We start from the raw sequence: 17,283 nt of genomic DNA, 5'->3' as shown, positions 1-17,283 counted from the left end.
TGTGAGCTCAGCCCTCTGAATTCTTCACTGTGTGAGACAAGCATGCCTCCCCTAGCACGAGACATTAAATATTGCCAAGCTAAACAGTTCTTTTCTTCCAGGTTCCATTTCTTTAATGTGAATCCCACTGCTAAAACAAGCAAAAAAGTGACCAAATCCTTATGAATAATCACTGTTATTTTGTGTAATTTCTATTAATTTCTTCAAATGTTAAGCCATTAATCCAAAACTCTGATGCATGCATTTAAACAACTCCAGGTTCTTTTTTTTTCTGTAGCTCTTGTCAAAGCATGCTTGAAACAACTGACCTTTCTAGAAACACGCACTATAGAAGGGACATTCACACTTTTCTATTGCACAGAACAAAATTGCTTAGAGAAAAGCTGATCACCTTAGGTTAATCACTCAAGAAAGAGTGAGGAGAGCAGGGTGACTGGTGTTGGTGTCTTTCTGGGAGGTGTGCTGGACTGGAGGAGAATGGCTGTGCCAGAGGCTCAAGCAGTGCCTTGAGCTGTAGAGAGGGAGAATCGTCCAGGACCGTACTGGTGCTCTAGGGCTGCCCAGAGGTCACAGGCTTTTGGCCAGCAGGGGTCAAGTCTGCAAAGCCTAATCTTGGCTCAAGCTGTGGGGACACCTCGGTGGTACTGCTAGTTAAACCATCCCTTTTAATTCCATGTTAAACATGATTCCAGATCCATCCCTTCTGCACCAGCTACCTTTGTACGCCTATCCCATGTCTATTCCTTGGAGATAATCCCCAGCATACGGCAGGGGTCGGTCCTGGTGCAGTACTCCTGCTTGTCCCTGGCTGACTTTAGCAGACAGAAGAATCCTGAACATGTCAGAGTTACTCCTCCACTTAAGCCACAGTGTGTGGTGGGAAGGCAGGGGTCTGGGGTATTTGGTCCACTCCTCCCCCTCCGTGCTGTTGACACTGGTGCTGCACTTACACTTGGTGCAGCAGATGGACCAGGGGGCCGGGGTGTCACCCCTCAGCCATTCGGGGAGGTGACACTGCTCCGGCAGCGTGTCAAAAAGGATTCATTAGCGCTTCTCAGGGCAGCGCTCGCTCCCCTTCAGTGCTCCGTGACCCCCAGCAGTGAGGTCAGAGCACAGCTGTGGCCGAGGAACTGGGGACACCATGGTGCAGGAGAGAGGTGGCCTGGAGAGACGGTGTCCTCATCCTCAGTGAGGGACTCGCAGGGGGTCAGCTCCAGCTTTCTGCCTCTCTGCCCCTGCATTTGGGTCAGGCCTTGCACACTCCCACCCCTTCACGAGTGCCCATCAGGACACACAAGGGTTAAAATCTGTTGGACCTGAGGGTTTCAAAGAAAAAATCTCCTTTGCCGAATAATCACAAAAAGCAGATGATCATTCATGGTAGCTGTAGTGTATCTCCACCAGACAATTGCAGATTTTTCTGTAGCATTTATGAGACTGACATGGCACCTTGTGTGTGCTCACCATCAATGTAGGAACTCGTCTGTGAGTTTGGTTTTAATGTCCAAGAGATTGACTCTTTCCGAGATGGGTTTAGATCAAGCAGATTGTTGGGGATGCATCAGGTAACCAACGCATGGAAGGGTTCGACATAGGATCAAAATCGATCTTTACAAATACTTGTGTCAGATTTTGAAATCTGGCTTATACAAACACTCGTGCCAACGTAACTTGATTACGCAAATGCCCGTGAAAAGCAAATACGAGGTTTGAGCATGGCTAAAACCACCTCGTCTTTGAAGAAAAAAAAAAAAAAAAAAAAAAAAAATCAAGTGAATATTCATGGGAGAATTGTGCAATGCTTGACGTAGCGCTAGGGCTGGTCGGGAGACGTGTGCGCCTCGTTTCCCAACAGCCCTGGCACCGGGCGTTGGAGGAACGCTACTCTGTAGAGGCCCTGGGCGTGCCTTTCATTGAAATTTGGTACTTTTGGTCACAGACGGACTGCGAGCTCATCTTTTAAAAAAAATAAGAGGAGGGGCGAGGACGGTTGTGGGTTTGTGCCCGGGCTGGCCGATGGCTCCGCGGTGGTTTCAAGGCACGAAGTGCAGCAGCAGCGGTGGCGGGAGGAGCGGTGCAGCGCGGTGCCGAGCGCGGTGCCGAGCCCGACCCGGCCCGGCGCGGCCGCTCCGCCGACCCCGGCAGCGCGGGCGGGGCCGCCCCTGGAGCGCCGCGCCGGGGAACGCGGGACTCGGCGGCGCCCGCGTCCCCATTGGGCGAGGCTGGCGCGCGGCCCCGCCCCCGCGGCTCTCCCGGCTCTCCCATTGGGCGGTGCCGCGGGACCAGCCGTAGTCCCGCCCCCCCGGCTCGCCGGCCAGTCAGAAAATGGTTGCCGGGCAGGTTGAAAGCGCCGCCGGCCAATGGGAGGGCGGGCAGCTTGCGCGCGCGGCGCACGCAGCGCACGCATCGCCCCCCCGCGGAAGCGGCGGGAGGAGGGAAGGGCGGAGCGGAGGCTGCCGGGGCCCGGCGGGGGTGGCGCTGCCTCCGCCTCCTCCCGGCGAGTCCCAGCCCCGCCGACAGGAGGGAGCGCGGCTGCTGCGGAGGCACGGGGGCTGCTCTGCTCCCAGGTGGGGCGCCGGGCGGGAGGCGGCGGGAGGGAGCCGGGGGCAGGGAGAGGGCAGCGGCGGCCGCGGGGTGACGGCCGGGCACGCGGGAGGCCGAGGCGGGGGCGGCGGGAGCCCTGACGGGGCGGGGGGGGGGGGGGCTCTGCCGGTGAGGGCTGGAGGGGCACCCGGCGAGGCGGCGGGAGAGGAGGGGACAGCGGGGACAGGTGGAGCGGGCGGCGGGCCCCGGGGAGGTGCGGTGCAGTGAGGTGCGGAGGGACGGCGGCCCCGGGGAGCCAGGCTGGGGCACGGCGGGGCCGGGTGTGGGTACCGGGGAGCCGGGCTGGGGCACAGCGGGGCCGAGGTGCGGGTACCGGGGAGCCGGGCTGGGCACGGCGGGGCCGGGTGCGGGTACCGGGGAGCCGGGCTGGCCACAGCAGGGCTGGGTGCGGGTACCGGGGAGCCGGGCTGGGCACAGCGGGGCCGGGTGCGGGTACCGGGGAGCCGGGCTGGGGCACAGCGGGGCCGGGTGCGGGTACCGGGGAGCCGGGCTGGGGCACAGCGGGGCCGGGTGCGGGTACCGGGGAGCCGGGCTGGCCACAGCAGGGCTGGGTGCGGGTACCGGGGAGCCGGGCTGGGCACAGCAGGGCTGGGTGCGGGTACCGGGGAGCCGGGCTGGGGCACAGCGGGGCCGGGTGTGGGCACAGCGGGGCCGGGTGCGGGTACCGGGGAGCCGGGCTGGGCACAGCAGGGCTGGGTGCGGGTACCGGGGAGCCGGGCTGGGCACAGCAGGGCCGGGTGCGGGTACCGGGGAGCCGGGCTGGCCACAGCGGGGGGAGCGCCCGGAGCGCGGCCGGCGGTGGAAGTTGTTCGCGCAGTTATAATTAGCCCGGCCGGGGTCTGAGCGAGCCGGGCGGAGGAAGGGGGAGGAGTGTAACTTTTCGCAGCTCGGGAAGCCCAAGGTTGTCTCTGGTTACCGCTGCCCACGGCCGCGGGGGGGGCGGGACGCCCGCAGGAAGCACCGACGCTCCTTCCACAAAGGCCAAATGGTGGCAGGAGCCGCGGGAGCGGCTGCGGGAGGGCGGCAGGAAAGGGCTTTCCCTGAATCCCAGCGGCTCCATCCTGGCGCTTTTGGTCGCTGCTGCTTGGTAGCTGCGACTTAATATATCAGCTTTTTAATAGCAGGTTTCGTTTGGCTTAGGAAACGTCTGTTAGTCTGGGCTACGAGCAGGTGGATAGGACTGGAGGAGCCTAAGATGGGTCTTTATGCATATTGCAGATTAAGCTCGCAAATAGGTGCAGTTAATAATTTCTGCCCTAGTTAGGCCTGGAATTTTTCAAACGGTGTTGGAATGCTCGTTTCTAAAAGTGTAGGTAGGAGCCTTATGCAGTAATTTTCCACTTCATTTTTGATGTGGCTAAAATTCCATAGTTCAGGCAGTTAACTGCACTGTGGGAAATACCATTAACATTGAAATGATGCTGTAATCTCAAAATTCTAAAGTGACCCCTAGACACGTACTAGGAAGGGAAGACAAAAAGTAATCTAGAGATATAATTCATAGTGATTTGCAGCTACCCTGTGTCTTCTATAGTTGTTTCTTTTTCCCTAACAGATTGTAAAAACTAAGCCTAATAATGTTACTACTGTACTTCTTCCTGACACTCAACCCAGTTTGAAATCATACAGGGCAAAAGTCAAAACTTCCACAGTTACTTCTGCATCTAATAAAGAAATTAAAATTGAAAACTTCTTGACTTCATCTCCTTCTAGCAAAATGTTGGACTTCTAAAACACAAGTAACAGTACTATTTTTTTATAGTGGTTCTAGTTTTGTTGGGTTCGGGGTATTTTACCTAAGGTGCTAAAATCTAAAACTTCTCACCATTTTACCATGCTTGTTAGCTTTGTAAAGTTGTTTTAGCATTAAAGAATCCTAAAACTCTAAAACATGTGTTTTTATGTTCAGTGTATAGAAAATGCAGTGCCTGCACACATCTCCCTGTGACCTAACAAGTACACTTTAATGAACCTCGATAGTGACCATCTGAAGTCTGCTGTTTCAGAGCAAATAGGTTATGAATCTTCATTTGTCTCTTTGTTTGGGGCTTTTTTTTTTTTCTTTTTTAGTTATTTACAGATAGCATGGATATCATTATGCTGGGAAAGAAGTCAGCTTCTAGGAGGAGGAGGGAGATGTTGATGTATTTGTTGCTGTGGGTTAGATTTGGCTTGCTTAGGTCACGGGCATTTTATTGCTGTTTTACTGCATCTTTACAGTTCCGAGGTTCTGTAAGCGGAGGAGCCCTTGGGTAGCATCAGGCTATGAGTTGCTATGTAAGATGAACTGTAGGCGTTTACTTGCCCGTCTGTCTGAATGTAAGACTGCCTTTCACTATGTATTATTTTAAGATTGTGAATGATTTTGTATGAACTCTTGATTTGTGATCGCAGAGGCCTGTGTTTATGCAGGCAGTACTGATCCCTGCTCCTGCGGTGCATTTGGGAGGCGGCTTGCCGTAGCTGGGTCAGGTGTCTGTGTGTGTGATGTGCACAAACAGGCATGTCACATCCAGTCCTGGCTGCAGGCTCTTAGCCCCTGCAAGGGCTTTAATTCTTGGGATTCCTAACTGTTTGATTCTCCAGGTGGAGGTGAGACCTCAAGAGCATGGATCGTGCAATTCCCTCCACATTTCCTAGCCTAGTCCATAGTTTACTGTCACTTCAGCCTTTTCACATTTCCCAGTTTCCAATGCCTTGAGCTAATCCATGATTTAATCCCATGTGGTCTCTAGCCATACTGCAGATGTTGCTATATCAGGAGTTTGATGGTAATGGTGCCACACTGAACATTAGACACAATCATAAGATACCTGGTCAATTGTTTTCTCGTTTTGTGTATGCTGAGAAAGAGGAAAGTTGGGGAATTAAATAAAAATCTAACTGCTTTTGCAGCCTATAAGCGTTAGGGGATAATTCTGAAATGTAGTTCTTCACAATGCATGGTATTCTCTCTCCTGATTATGTAATTTTGGAGATGATTACAATTGTAAATTGGCATTCGATAACCTGACGAAGTAGCAGTGTAAGTCCTTGTCCTAAAGCCTAACACTTAGAGGATCAGCATTCTGTAATACTCATTTATGAAAGATAATTTCCACATTTTTTTGTGTTCACAGGTGAAACTGTTAGGTCCTCTTATTTCAGTGTATTCATGAATTTTAGGGGGGTTTACCCATATTTATCTGCTTTAATAGAATTTAACACAAATCATTTTAAAAGTTGTATTTAATTGTGTGCTTAATGCTTTTGGTTTAAAAAAAAAAAATAAAACCCACCCACCGCATTGTAATTAAATACTCTGGTTTTGTTTTGTTTTTCTTCTTAAGTCGCATCATCCTACCTCTGTGGATGGCTTGGCCTCTGGGATAGTTCAAGACTCTTGGATGACCACGCTTTATGCAAAATCCAGAATCTTCCTGCCTGGACTCCTTTCTGTTTTCTAAGGGTAACTATTTGTGATTTTTTTTTTATGAAATTGTATCTTACGTGCATAGGACATGTTCTGATAATGGGCTGCAGATGTTTTTTGTGCATTAGGATGGTAAACTGAAATATTATCTTTCAGAAATGGGATATATAATATAAAGTGAGGTAAAAACTCTTTAGTTTGAGTATTCTGAATTTCAGTTACTATTTTTTACTTCATAATGGGGAATTATTACAATGTGATAAAGCATATTGCCTTAAGATGTTTGTCTTAGAAATTGCTTAACTAAAACTTCAACCTTATGGTAAGATCCACTGTTCAGCTGCTAGAACTGAGTGTTGCAGTTTTGTCTTGTGAGAAGGTGGCATTTCGGATATTGAAGTAAAGTTGTGACCTATGAGAGAAAATTCCATCATTTCTGATTTGGTTACTGAAAGAATAAATGCAGAGTCCTCTATGAGGAAAAAGAGCTTTTTTTCTTGTTTCCTTTTACTGTTAATTGTCCATTTTTTTCTGTTAAAGTATGGGCATGCCAATTTCTAGTATTTAATAAGCTATAACTTCTTTTATTAGTAGATCTTTTAGATCACTGTAACCCTACAACGTGTGTTAGTTTTATGTAGGTGAATGTATCTCTATTTGAAGTAAATATGGGATTGAGAACTGTTCAGTTGACTGGAACAAGCTGTGAAGAGATCTGTCATTGCATTTGCAGCTCTAATGATCCTTTGTCTTTCCAATGAGATGCTTTGGTGGAACCATGGTGGTTTGGTTCTTATTTCCTTTATTAGTTTTATGTTCTCATTTAATTATAGTTTAGTTCTAGCACAGGAGTTTCTAGGTTTAGTAACTCTTGATCATGTATTAGCTTTTGCCAGCTAGTATTGATTCTTAGTTTAAATGATTCCAGGCACTGCTTCCACTTAAAAGAAAAAAATCCACCAAAATCCCTGAAAAAACCTTGCTAAACACACACTCATTAAAAATATACACGTGACCTTTATTAATAAATGTAGACAAGAGTGATAGTGGTTTAGTTTGGGATTTTTTAAGGATGGAAGCTTCTCTCTAGTAAGCACTGGCACGCATTTATTTTAGCTGTGGAAGGTACATATCCTTACAGAGAAGTTCCTTCTCCAGAGTGAAATGCCATACTCTGAAACTTAGCTGCCATAGTTTGTAAAGCAAAGCTTTTGTCAGTGCTTTGTGAAATAAAATGGGAGTAAGGAACTTAGAAAGATGTCCTTAAGTGCAGGAGTTTTCCAGATCCCAGTAGACATAATATAAACAGGTTGTTGTGGGGGTTTTCAAACTAACTTATAAATCAAGGTAAAACTTAATTCCAAGTGCTTCCTAAACATCATTTCAGCTCCTAAAATATTTGTGTATGATACAGTTTGATTTTCTATTGCCATGCATAGTGAATGGCAGTGGGAACTTTATTAATTCCAGAATAATTCTGTTCTAAACTCAGTCTTCCTCTTATTTCTTTCCTGTACTATTCAGGCTAGTCTTAGTTTTAGAATGTAGGGAAATCCTTAGGTGTGGGGTTTTTGTTTCCAGGGTTGGGAGGGAGGGGGTGGGGGTTGGGTTTGTTTGTTGTTTTTGTTGGGGTTTCTTGAGTCTGAGCAGTAGCATATCTTGGTTCTGTGTTCCAGTTACTTTGTACCAGACCGTGGGTGTGTTATACGTCAGTATTTGTTGACCGAAAAGTTGACATTAAGTCTTCTTTCTCTGAGCAGCTATTTTCTGGTAATTTCTGAGTCCTGTGAACAAGTTGTTGCATAGGAGTTTAGGTATGGGAGTAAGCTGGTAGGACAGCACTCCTCCCTGTATGCACACTTTTAGTCACTTGTGCCTTCTCCAGCAGTTACTCATCTTGGCTAAACTGGGGCAGGGCTGAAGGGGGATGGGGACTTAAACACACTGCTGTATATTTGGAAGTATCTTCAGGTCTAAACTGCTTTTTACTTTGGTGTTTACTTGCTCTGGGTAACACCCAAGATGTAGTGTGGGGATCTCCAGCACTTGCTGGGGACCCCAGATCAGAGATGTTCTGTGTGCTCTGACAGCTTACCCTGTTATGTAAGGCATGTCCAAGTGATCAGCACTAAGCCTGGATGGGAGGAAGGGATTTGTTCTATGTCTGTTAACTACACCTTCAGCCTTTCCATTTTCTTGTGCATTTTCTACATGAAATACAAGCCAATAGCCAGTCCAGCACTTAACTGAAAGCGCTTATGAAGTTGTTTCCTAAAAATGTCTGTCGGGTAGGGGGAGGATTATCATTAAAAATAGTGTGCAGCAAACATCAAATAATTCTGGGAAACAGCCATAGCTGTCGGGGTGTTTGTCTTCCTTTGCACTTCCTGCAGATAGATGTGTGCTTGTGAGATGTGTCCATGGAATAGAGGGGAGAGCAGAACACCAGGTTATCAGCCAGCCTTGGTCAGCCACTAACACAAGTCTACAGCCCAGAGAGACTTCTGTCTGTCTTTGCTCTTTACATGGTTTCTACAGTTACCAGACACAGGAGACTGAAAGGGAATTACCCAAATTACAATAGCAAGGAGTCTCTAATTTTGATTTTAATACTTTACTTGCATTACTGCAAACTGGACAGGCAGCTTTCACTCATGAGGTGCTTACACACCTGCAAAGCTGGTATTTTTGTCTGGTAAGAAAAAGTAGTATTTCACTTTGAGACAGTCTTGGACTGAAAAATGCAGCAGTGTGGCTGTACAGAAGGGATCAAACAAGTTTGGATTTAATAATACTCTAAAAAGAAAAGCTGAAAAGAGCCACTATGAATTCAACTATCTTTATCTGCATAGTGATGGCCTTGCTATTTAAACATATTTAGTGGTAAATAAATAATTGTTGTGTAGTTTAATACAGTGTGGTTTTGTGCATGAAAAGTTTGTGTTCAGGCAATACTAACCATGGCACTCATTTTTTGAAGCTTCTCTCTACTGAAAATTAAAGCTCTGTGAGGTTCTGAGTTCTAAGCATTGTTTGACTTTTCTTTTCAGTTCTTCTCCCTCATATTCCAAAAAAGTTTTTAAGTAGTAGTTTGCCCAGATAGAAGTAATTGAGGGTTTTCACATGTTGCATTGTTCCTTGAGAGTGTTCCCAGCTGTACTTCCCAGCCATGTGTCAGTGGCAGCTGCACTGTCAGACCGAGTGACAGATGGAGCTGAAATGGTGGCACGGGCCCTGTATTGTCCACAACACGTCGCAATGTGAATTTTTCTTGGTAGCCTGGAATGTTTCTTCTGAGTAGCTGCACCCTGACCAGGCCTGTTTGTTTGGTATTGTGTGGATTTGCCAGCCAGGGACATGCCTCTTCCCTCCCAGGTTTTTTCAAACCCTGGTGTGGTGTAGGATTACAGTGCTTGGATGCTTCTTCCCATCTTAGCAGAGAGTTGCTGTGAAATGTCCTCCATGGAGGACTGGAAGAAACTGAGGAGCATGCTGTCAGGGCAGAATTTCTTTGTAGACTCCATTGTAGTTCAGTGATGTGAATAGAGAGTTTGGTACTCTCAAATACTTAGTTCACTTTGCTTCCTTTTCTCTATATCTGAAAAATTATTTTCATTAAAAAAGCATTCTGCAGTAAACAGCCTGTGGCTCAGTTTGCATTACTATAATGAGAAAGGATGAGAAAATGCTAGGAAAGAAGTTGAGATGTGTTGCTCCTCATTGTTCCTGGTTTTTTTCATGACAAAAGATTCTAAAATAGATCATCTGAACGGGAAAAAAAATTTTGTTGTGGAACTTTTTCAAGTTCAAGAAAAGGGTGACTTAGAGCTTGCTGCTTTTATAACTGAACAGCTATGTACAGACCTCACATTTAACACTGGCATAAACTTTTAATTCTTACTCAGTTTATTTACTTACAAATCACAGGTCATCAGATTGGCACATCCCAAAATCCTGTTAGCTTTTTTGAGATGTGAGTAGGTTCCTGGAATTAGGCTGGAGTAAGGAGGGTGAAGTTTCTGGAGGCTCTTGGTGCTTTAGTGTGCCCAGATTGTGCCGCCCTGAGCTGGCTGTGCCCTCATGCCAGCTGATGGAAGGGCTGACACTGCTCCTACTCTGAGCAGGCAGCTGGGGGTTTGTGTGTGCACGGCTGCTTCTTTGCCCTACTACCAAAAACTGAAGTGGAGTAAGCATTGCATAATTAAATACTGCCATCAGCATCCTCCGCTGCAAAGTAATGCTGTGAAAGAGAGCATCTGTCTGAATTTTGGGCTTGGGATGAGGTGTCAATACACAGCACTAGGGAAGAACAAGCTACTTAGAAAATACACAGTAGTTTGTTAAGGATCTGATCCAGTCAGAAATTCTTGTGTTAGAAAGTAAAGCAAAAGGCCTGATAAAATGTAGATTAGCTGCTAACAAAGGGGCTTTGTGTCTTTTGTAGGTCAGCAGCTGAGTGTTTGACAAGAACTGAAATTTAATGTCTCCTGTAGCAACCATGACACTAGTCATTTTTAAATCCACTGTACCGATGGTACTGTGGTTTTTAGTAGCCTTTTCCAAATTTTTGTGTAACCTCTGAAGTCCTCTGGCTCCTGGAGGGAGAGTAGGGAATCTTTCCTGTTAGGAAATAAAACAATGTTAGACAGAATTTCTAAAATGTAAGGTGGTACTATGTTTGTTTTAAAAACACATCTTGGGACTGGGGAGTATGTTAAGTAGAAACATTTTGAAGTTGGAGCAAACAGTGTTTCTTGCACTTCATTTTTGCAGTCAAGTGCTGTCATGCTCAGGCATTGTTACATATTTCTAAAATGCTCTGGGACAAATTTTACAAAGGAAATTTGAGGAATGAAGAGAGGAGTGTCTGCCTATATGAGCATGAAGAATTTAGTCTAACTAGACTACCGTTTGAGTTGAAAAGTAAAATGTCATATTAAGTTGTTTTTCTGAAATTATGCATCCTTCATATCATAGTCTACTTACTCTTTAAGCTTGCTTACAGAATGTAAATACTAGCACATTTTTGAGACGTTAGGAATTAACGTCATTTATATATTTCAAACAGATAAGAATAGTGTGTCCTGTGTGTATAACAAAGTATAAATATGTATTTTAAAAAAAATTAAAAGCAGTAAGTTATCAGAACCAAGCATTCTGAATGTATGAAATGTCAGAATTGCTGTTTCCTAAGTGGTCCTAACTTCATTTCCTTATGCAAATATTGTAAATTTTGGTCTGTATAGGGAAAAAAAATAAAAAGAAACAAACCCCACTAGTTTGCAGTGTATAGGAATGATGGTGCTCAGTGAAGAAACAGCTGTTTTGATGCATAATATTTGTTTTTACAGTGATGTTATGAAGTAATGCCTGAGGTAGTACACCACATTTAAATGCTACTTAAAATGGAGAGCTCACAATTTTATTGTGAGTTTATGATTTGCATAAATTACTGTGTTCACGACAAGAGTTGGTATATTTAGCAACAGTCTACTTGTCCTGCATAAATGTGATTTTCCATAGACTGTGTTAAAAGTTACCAGTTACTGACTGTATTGTCAGTAGTTTGAGGATCCTTGACACACACACTGCCTCCCCAGAATACTTTGTTATTATATTTTGTGCCTGAACTTTGTATCCAGATTTGTTCTGTTGTTGTAGAGGAGTGCTCGGTAGTGGCTGGATCTGTTTGCTCTTAATGGGGTGCCGGAGCTGGAGAGGGATACATGATCAGTGTGGGAAGATGACCCAGGTGAACAGGCACACCACATCCAGGCACCTTCTGGATTTTAGAGAGATTCAGCTGGTGCTGTGGCACGTCAGCAGAAAACTTTAGAGAAAAAGAGTTCCAAAGTTAAAAAATTGCAGCAGTGGTAAAATAACAAGTAATTAAAGTCTGTTTCTGTTTCAAGAGTGACTATGCTAATGAACTGAAGATAGACCAGACTGCTCCCTGCTAAGTAAAAATGCAGTCCTAGGACAAGTTGAATTTCATCCAGATATGTCCTTAAAAAAAAGTGTGTACTATTGAGAAGTCTGACACCTAAACTCCTGTAACAGCTGTTTTCTCTCGTGTGTCTTGCTGAGGAGGATGCGCTGCTTGCTTGCTTTCAGTTCCTTCAGAGGAGCTGAGTTCTCTAACAGCCTTGTCTGGGCAGATGGATGTAGCCATGGAGCCCTGCCATGCTCCCTGCAAATCTGGAGAAATCCTGAAAGTAAAAGAGGCTTTATCCTGCTGCCTTTTCCTTGTCCCCAAAAGTCTAGCAACAGGCTAGCAGCTGGCAGCTGCGGCCATCAGCTGAGCTATTGCTGGCAGCATCCAGTGCTCACATGAAAAGGAAGTTGGGAGGCCCTCGGCAGCATGCAGGGTCTGGATCATTGTGCGTGAAGGATCTGCCCTTAATCTGCCACTGGTGTCTAATTTATGATTGCTAAATTTTTTTTAATAGTTTGGGAACAAGGTGTATTCACGGACACTTTAGGATGTGTGTAACTAGGATTTTACCAGTGTTGTCTGTGCAGAGTATACTCTTTCTCTGTGTTTATATGAGTGATTGCATAAGGCTTGTTGTTCCTAATAAAACTTGCAAAGTACCCAAGCAGGTATTTGTTTGGATCACTTATATTTTAGATGTTTGTGTGTGTAATGGTTTTTGTACCATACTGTTCTAGACTTAGTGTATTTCAATGCAAGAGCACATAAAGCAGATCGAAACTGACTAAATTCTATTTTTGTTCCTAACTATTTTACCAAAATTGGTCCTTTTTAAAATGCTCTTTGATAGCTTCCTGCCTGGTGTTCTCAGTGTGAAGTCAGTAGCAGGTTGGGAACTAGCAGCCATGAGCACCCATTATATCTCTGTGAGCTCAGCCAGATTTCCTCCCTTTTAACCAAGCTACCAAGCTGTGGAATGGGTTTCCCATGGGAGGCCCTGCTGTTGGTCTTGCTGTAAAACAATTTTGGGTCACCAAAGAAAAAAAGAAGAATCAGTTCTACACAGAGTTCTCAGAGACACTGAGCAAGGCATTGGAATGCCTTAATGAGATCAAAATGGGTGTTGAAAACTAGCTTGAAGTCTTACCTGCTGTACCCAAGAATGAATATTAAAATGGAGATGGTAAAATATTCTGTAGAGTTGTTCGATCCTTAATATAAGCATCTATTTTATTTCATGTGGTCAGTCAGATATACTTAAGTATGTTGCTGTTTTTAAAGAGAGTGTATTTCTTCAATGTTTCTGTTTAAAAAATAAGTTGTCATGAAACAATTTAGCTGGAAAGTGCATCTTTTCAATGGCAGTACTGTTGTGTAGGATTTCTTTCTGTCTCTTGATGTTCTGTGACACCAAAAGTCTAAGCTAAGCAATGCCTCGTACACTGGGGGGTTTTCAGAATTGTCTGTTGGGCCTGCCTAAGGTTAATTCACAATTTTTGTCTTCCAGTTTCATGTTGGGGAGAGGCCTAAAGCGCAAGCTGAGTGACTATGAGGAGAACATGGCTGGTCTCTCGAGTGCCTTTGATTCCAGTCGAAGTCTGCCCTACCCACTCAAGAGGCAGCTGGTGCTCAACATGTGCCTCACCAAGTTACAGACGTACAAAATGCTGGTGGAGCCCAACCTGCACCGCTCCGTCCTCATCGCCAACACCGTGCGGCAGATTCAGGAGGAGATGAGACAGGAGAGCAGCCAGCAGCCAGTGAGCATCTGCCCTGGCATTGCTCCTGCTGCTCACAGCTACACAGGGATGGAGTCACCTGGGATTCCCCTTCAGTTGCCTTCAGGTGTTGGTCAGCAAGAGTCTCACTGCTGTGACCTGCGGTCTGCAGAAGACCCAATTGAAAACAGCCTGCTGATCGTTTCGGACGACGACATGTCATCTGCTATTTCATCTATTCTGAAGGATTTAGACTTTGTAGAAGATATAAGCCCACCTACTTGTCTTGTTCCTACTGGAGATGACCAGGCAAAGTTTCCAGAAAATACTGGTCTGAAACTAGAAGATGATAGACAGGATTTGAAGGGAGCTGAATGTGTGTTTGGCTCCTTTGAGATTTCAAATTCAACCAGTTACTTGAAGGATTTGGCAATAGATGACATTTTTGAAGATATTGACACTTCAATGTATGATTCAGACTTCTGTTGCCCTCCCCTGATGCCGCCCAGATCACCATCTCTCGCTACAGAAGAACCATTGAAAACCTTCCCATCTTGTAATTCTTCTTCAGCAAACAACATTCAGATATGTAGAACAGATCTGAGTGAGTTGGACCACATAATGGAAATTCTGGTTGGATCCTGATACTTGTTTTACCCAAAGATACTTTTAAACTGCCACTTCCATTTGGTTTCAGGATAAAAGCCACTGGAATAGTTGTAAAGAATTCTTTAAAAAGCAAACTAAATAATAATTTGTCCGTAGTAGGATTTTCTAAATAATTCCAAAACTTACAAACCAAAAAAGTGGCAGATTTTTTAAAAAAAAATAATTATTTATCAGAACTGTGCAATCATCATTTTCCTTCCAGGGTGTATGTGGAACAATGGGCACATACCCTCATCACCCCTCATGCCTCTTTCAATAAACTTTTTTATGTGCAATTTTTAATTTGACAGAAGAATTTACATGCAAAGCAAATTTCATATGAGGTGATCTTTTACAATGCCTCCACTTTATTTTTAATATCAGAGTTTATGCCAAGCTGGCATCTGTCAAGTTGCAAGAGTTAGATTGTGTGGATTGCAGACATGTTACTAGAGATGGGTATATTTTAAAAATGAGACACGCTTTGCTTTCTTTTGGTCAGAAAAGCAGATCAAGACACGTACCAACAAAGTCTCTTGCATTTTCTAAAGCATTCAGAACTATTTATTTTTGTAAATTTTATAGTCTTTCTACATTTTACTACGTTATTTCATCATAGTTCAAATATAATGGACTTCTAGTTGGATGTGTTTAGCACTACCTCTGAGCTGAAATGCTTTAACTCTTTCCAGTGCTTCATCTGAGACTGCAAATCTTTTTATTTCTGTTTCTTTCTGGGGGAAAGTACTTCTAACTCATTAAGTTGATCCTTTGACAGTGACCTAGCTGATTTGTGAAATCAAGGGTATTCAATGTTTAAAAACGTTTAAGTATTTACAAATTAATTTATATGTAGATTGTGCAATTTAACATTTTTCTGTCAGTATTATGTGCTTAGATTTTGAATAATCTTGGCGTTCTTTAAATTAAAACTTACTATGTACAGGTAGCTTTTTATTCTCTTTTGGAAAACACTGTCCTGCAACCCTGCTTTCACTACAAATTTTAAGATGATTTTTATGTGCAATATTATTTAAAAAGATACACATTTGTATACCTGGCATTGTGGGAAGAAACGCTTCAAGCTTAAAACCTCTAGCACCTTTGGAGGATACTCGGTCGACATTTCTGCATCCTTCCAGAAACTGAGCTGAGAACGCTGAGACCACATCACCCACTGCTGTGCCGGCCCTGGAGCTCCCTGGGGCTGTGCCCACTCACTGCTGCTGGCCCTGTCCCTCCCGGGGGCCGGGGCCACCTGGAGCTGCTGCCCCAGCCTGTCCTGGGTGGGGCAGGGCTCTTTTTATACAGATACACGAACACCCTGCTCAGCTGGAGATGATTTGCAGTGAGAACTGGTTTTCCATCAGGCAGTTCGGGTTCTGTGTTTCAGCCTGAACCGAGGTCTAGATCGATCCCTGCTATCGTCTTCTGAGTTTCACACTTGCACATTGCTTTTTGGTTTGGGTTTTGTTATTTTTTTCCTCTTTTTTTAATTATAAAACTTTTACTTTGTTCTTGAAAGCTGCAGCGCCTGTCTTGGAAACTTGCAGTTGTAAAACCTTTGCTTTGGTTTGTTGTATTTTTTGGTTTTTTGTTGTTCTGCTGAGACTTTTTTATGAAGGGAGCGTCGGCAGAGGGGAAAAATGTTGCCTGTGTGTTGCATCTCACAGAAGTTGAAATCCTGGCCCTGTTGAAGGGGCCAGGGTGTCACCTGGTATTTCTAGTCTTAACTGATGCTGTGGCACACCTGCCTTGTGCAGAGATCTCCATTTTTTACTGTGACTCTCTTGGTTAACAGTTAGCTGCCGACATAATTTGGTATCCCAGGCCAATGGAGAACCATTTCAGGTCACATCCTCGCAGCCATCTGGGTTGTTTAGCAACCCAAGGGTATAAATGTATTTATATGCATATATTGTATTGATTCTAATATAAAACTTCTGATCTAAAGCATTTTGAATTGCTGGATAAAGGGATTTGTTTGAAGAGTGTATAACTAGTTCTTGAAGAGGTACAGCTTCAGAATGTACACAGATTGTGCATTGTGTATAGACTACTCTGGCTTTTCCTCAGCCTCTACTTTTGTATTAAAAATGACTGAATAAATCCTTGAAATATTAAGGGCCTTCTGCACTGTGATGAAACAGAGATGCGGTTAAAAATGTCTTTAAATTCAGTGATGAGGGATAAAATAAAAAGACTGCATCTAATCTCTTCTTGCATTTGAAAATACGGAATGTTACTATGCAGTAAAGATATTTTGATATGAAAATCGTACCATATAGCAAATAGTGAACTTAATAAATCCACTTACCTTGCAGTCTCTACAGAAACAGAAGACAACTTTTCAACATTTATGTACTAAAGTTTTTTGTATGCTGCAGCAAAAGATTTAATTGTTGGTAGATCTTTTATCAACAATTCAAAATGCAATTTTTGTACAAGTCCTGGCTACAGAGCTCTGTTTCTAATTGGTTGCTTGTGTCACAGTGCCAAGACCATGAGCTGGTGTGTAATGCAGTTTGGTTATGTTTGGAATTATGTGCAAAGGGAAGTTTAATTTTTAAATATGCACAAACTAATTTTAAAATCCTTCCATGTAAAATGAAGTTAGAGGCTAGTTGTGGTGGACCTATTTATTGTATGTTTGGAAATAAAAGCCACAGTTTTGCATTTAAACCAGTTATATTTTGGAGCCTTCAGTATGTGACTGTTTTAAAAACAATGCATAAAAAAAAAAATCGATGGCACCTTGCCACCTTTTCTGTGAGTGAAAGACCAAGAAGACAAAACATTTTCCCTCAGCATTTGTACCTTTTTTTCCTTCTCTGCATACCCCATCTCCTCCATGCTTTGTCCCTAGAAATACTAAACACCTTACAAACCTGTACAGAAATTACAGAGGCCAGGCCCCATGGGGTTCCACATGGAGCTTCCTGAGGGATGGATTCCTTTAGGGAAGC

General features: G+C 44.2%; 1 protein-coding gene across 5 annotated transcripts; it reads left to right on the top strand.

The window, feature by feature from the left end:
- The first annotated feature begins 2,440 nt into the window (after nucleotides 1–2,440).
- Nucleotides 2,441–17,002, top strand: LOC130253712 (SERTA domain-containing protein 2-like). 5 transcript variants are annotated; one of them, XR_008840600.1, is made up of 5 exons: nucleotides 2,442–2,567; nucleotides 4,514–4,619; nucleotides 4,825–4,923; nucleotides 5,934–6,052; nucleotides 13,459–17,002. XR_008840600.1 is itself a non-coding variant. In XM_056492514.1 (4 exons), exon 4 carries the CDS (start codon nucleotides 13,463–13,465, stop codon nucleotides 14,312–14,314), a length of 852 nt encoding a protein of 283 aa, XP_056348489.1. In that variant the 5' UTR covers nucleotides 2,464–2,567; nucleotides 4,825–4,923; nucleotides 5,934–6,052; nucleotides 13,459–13,462; the 3' UTR covers nucleotides 14,315–17,002. The 5 variants fall into 5 exon arrangements, 4 of the variants coding, with proteins under 4 accessions (XP_056348487.1, XP_056348489.1, XP_056348490.1 ...); XM_056492514.1 differs by lacking the exon at nucleotides 4,514–4,619 and having other exon boundaries at nucleotides 2,464–2,567; XM_056492515.1 differs by lacking the exon at nucleotides 2,442–2,567 and having other exon boundaries at nucleotides 4,273–4,619.
- Nucleotides 17,003–17,283: the final 281 nt, after the last annotated feature.

The sequence above is a fragment of the Oenanthe melanoleuca genome, chromosome 5, assembly GCF_029582105.1.
Source record: "Oenanthe melanoleuca isolate GR-GAL-2019-014 chromosome 5, OMel1.0, whole genome shotgun sequence".
Classification (NCBI taxonomy): Eukaryota; Metazoa; Chordata; class Aves; order Passeriformes; family Muscicapidae; genus Oenanthe; species Oenanthe melanoleuca.
Note: the sequence above shows the minus strand (reverse complement) of the source record. Positions and strands in the feature narration are given on the sequence as shown.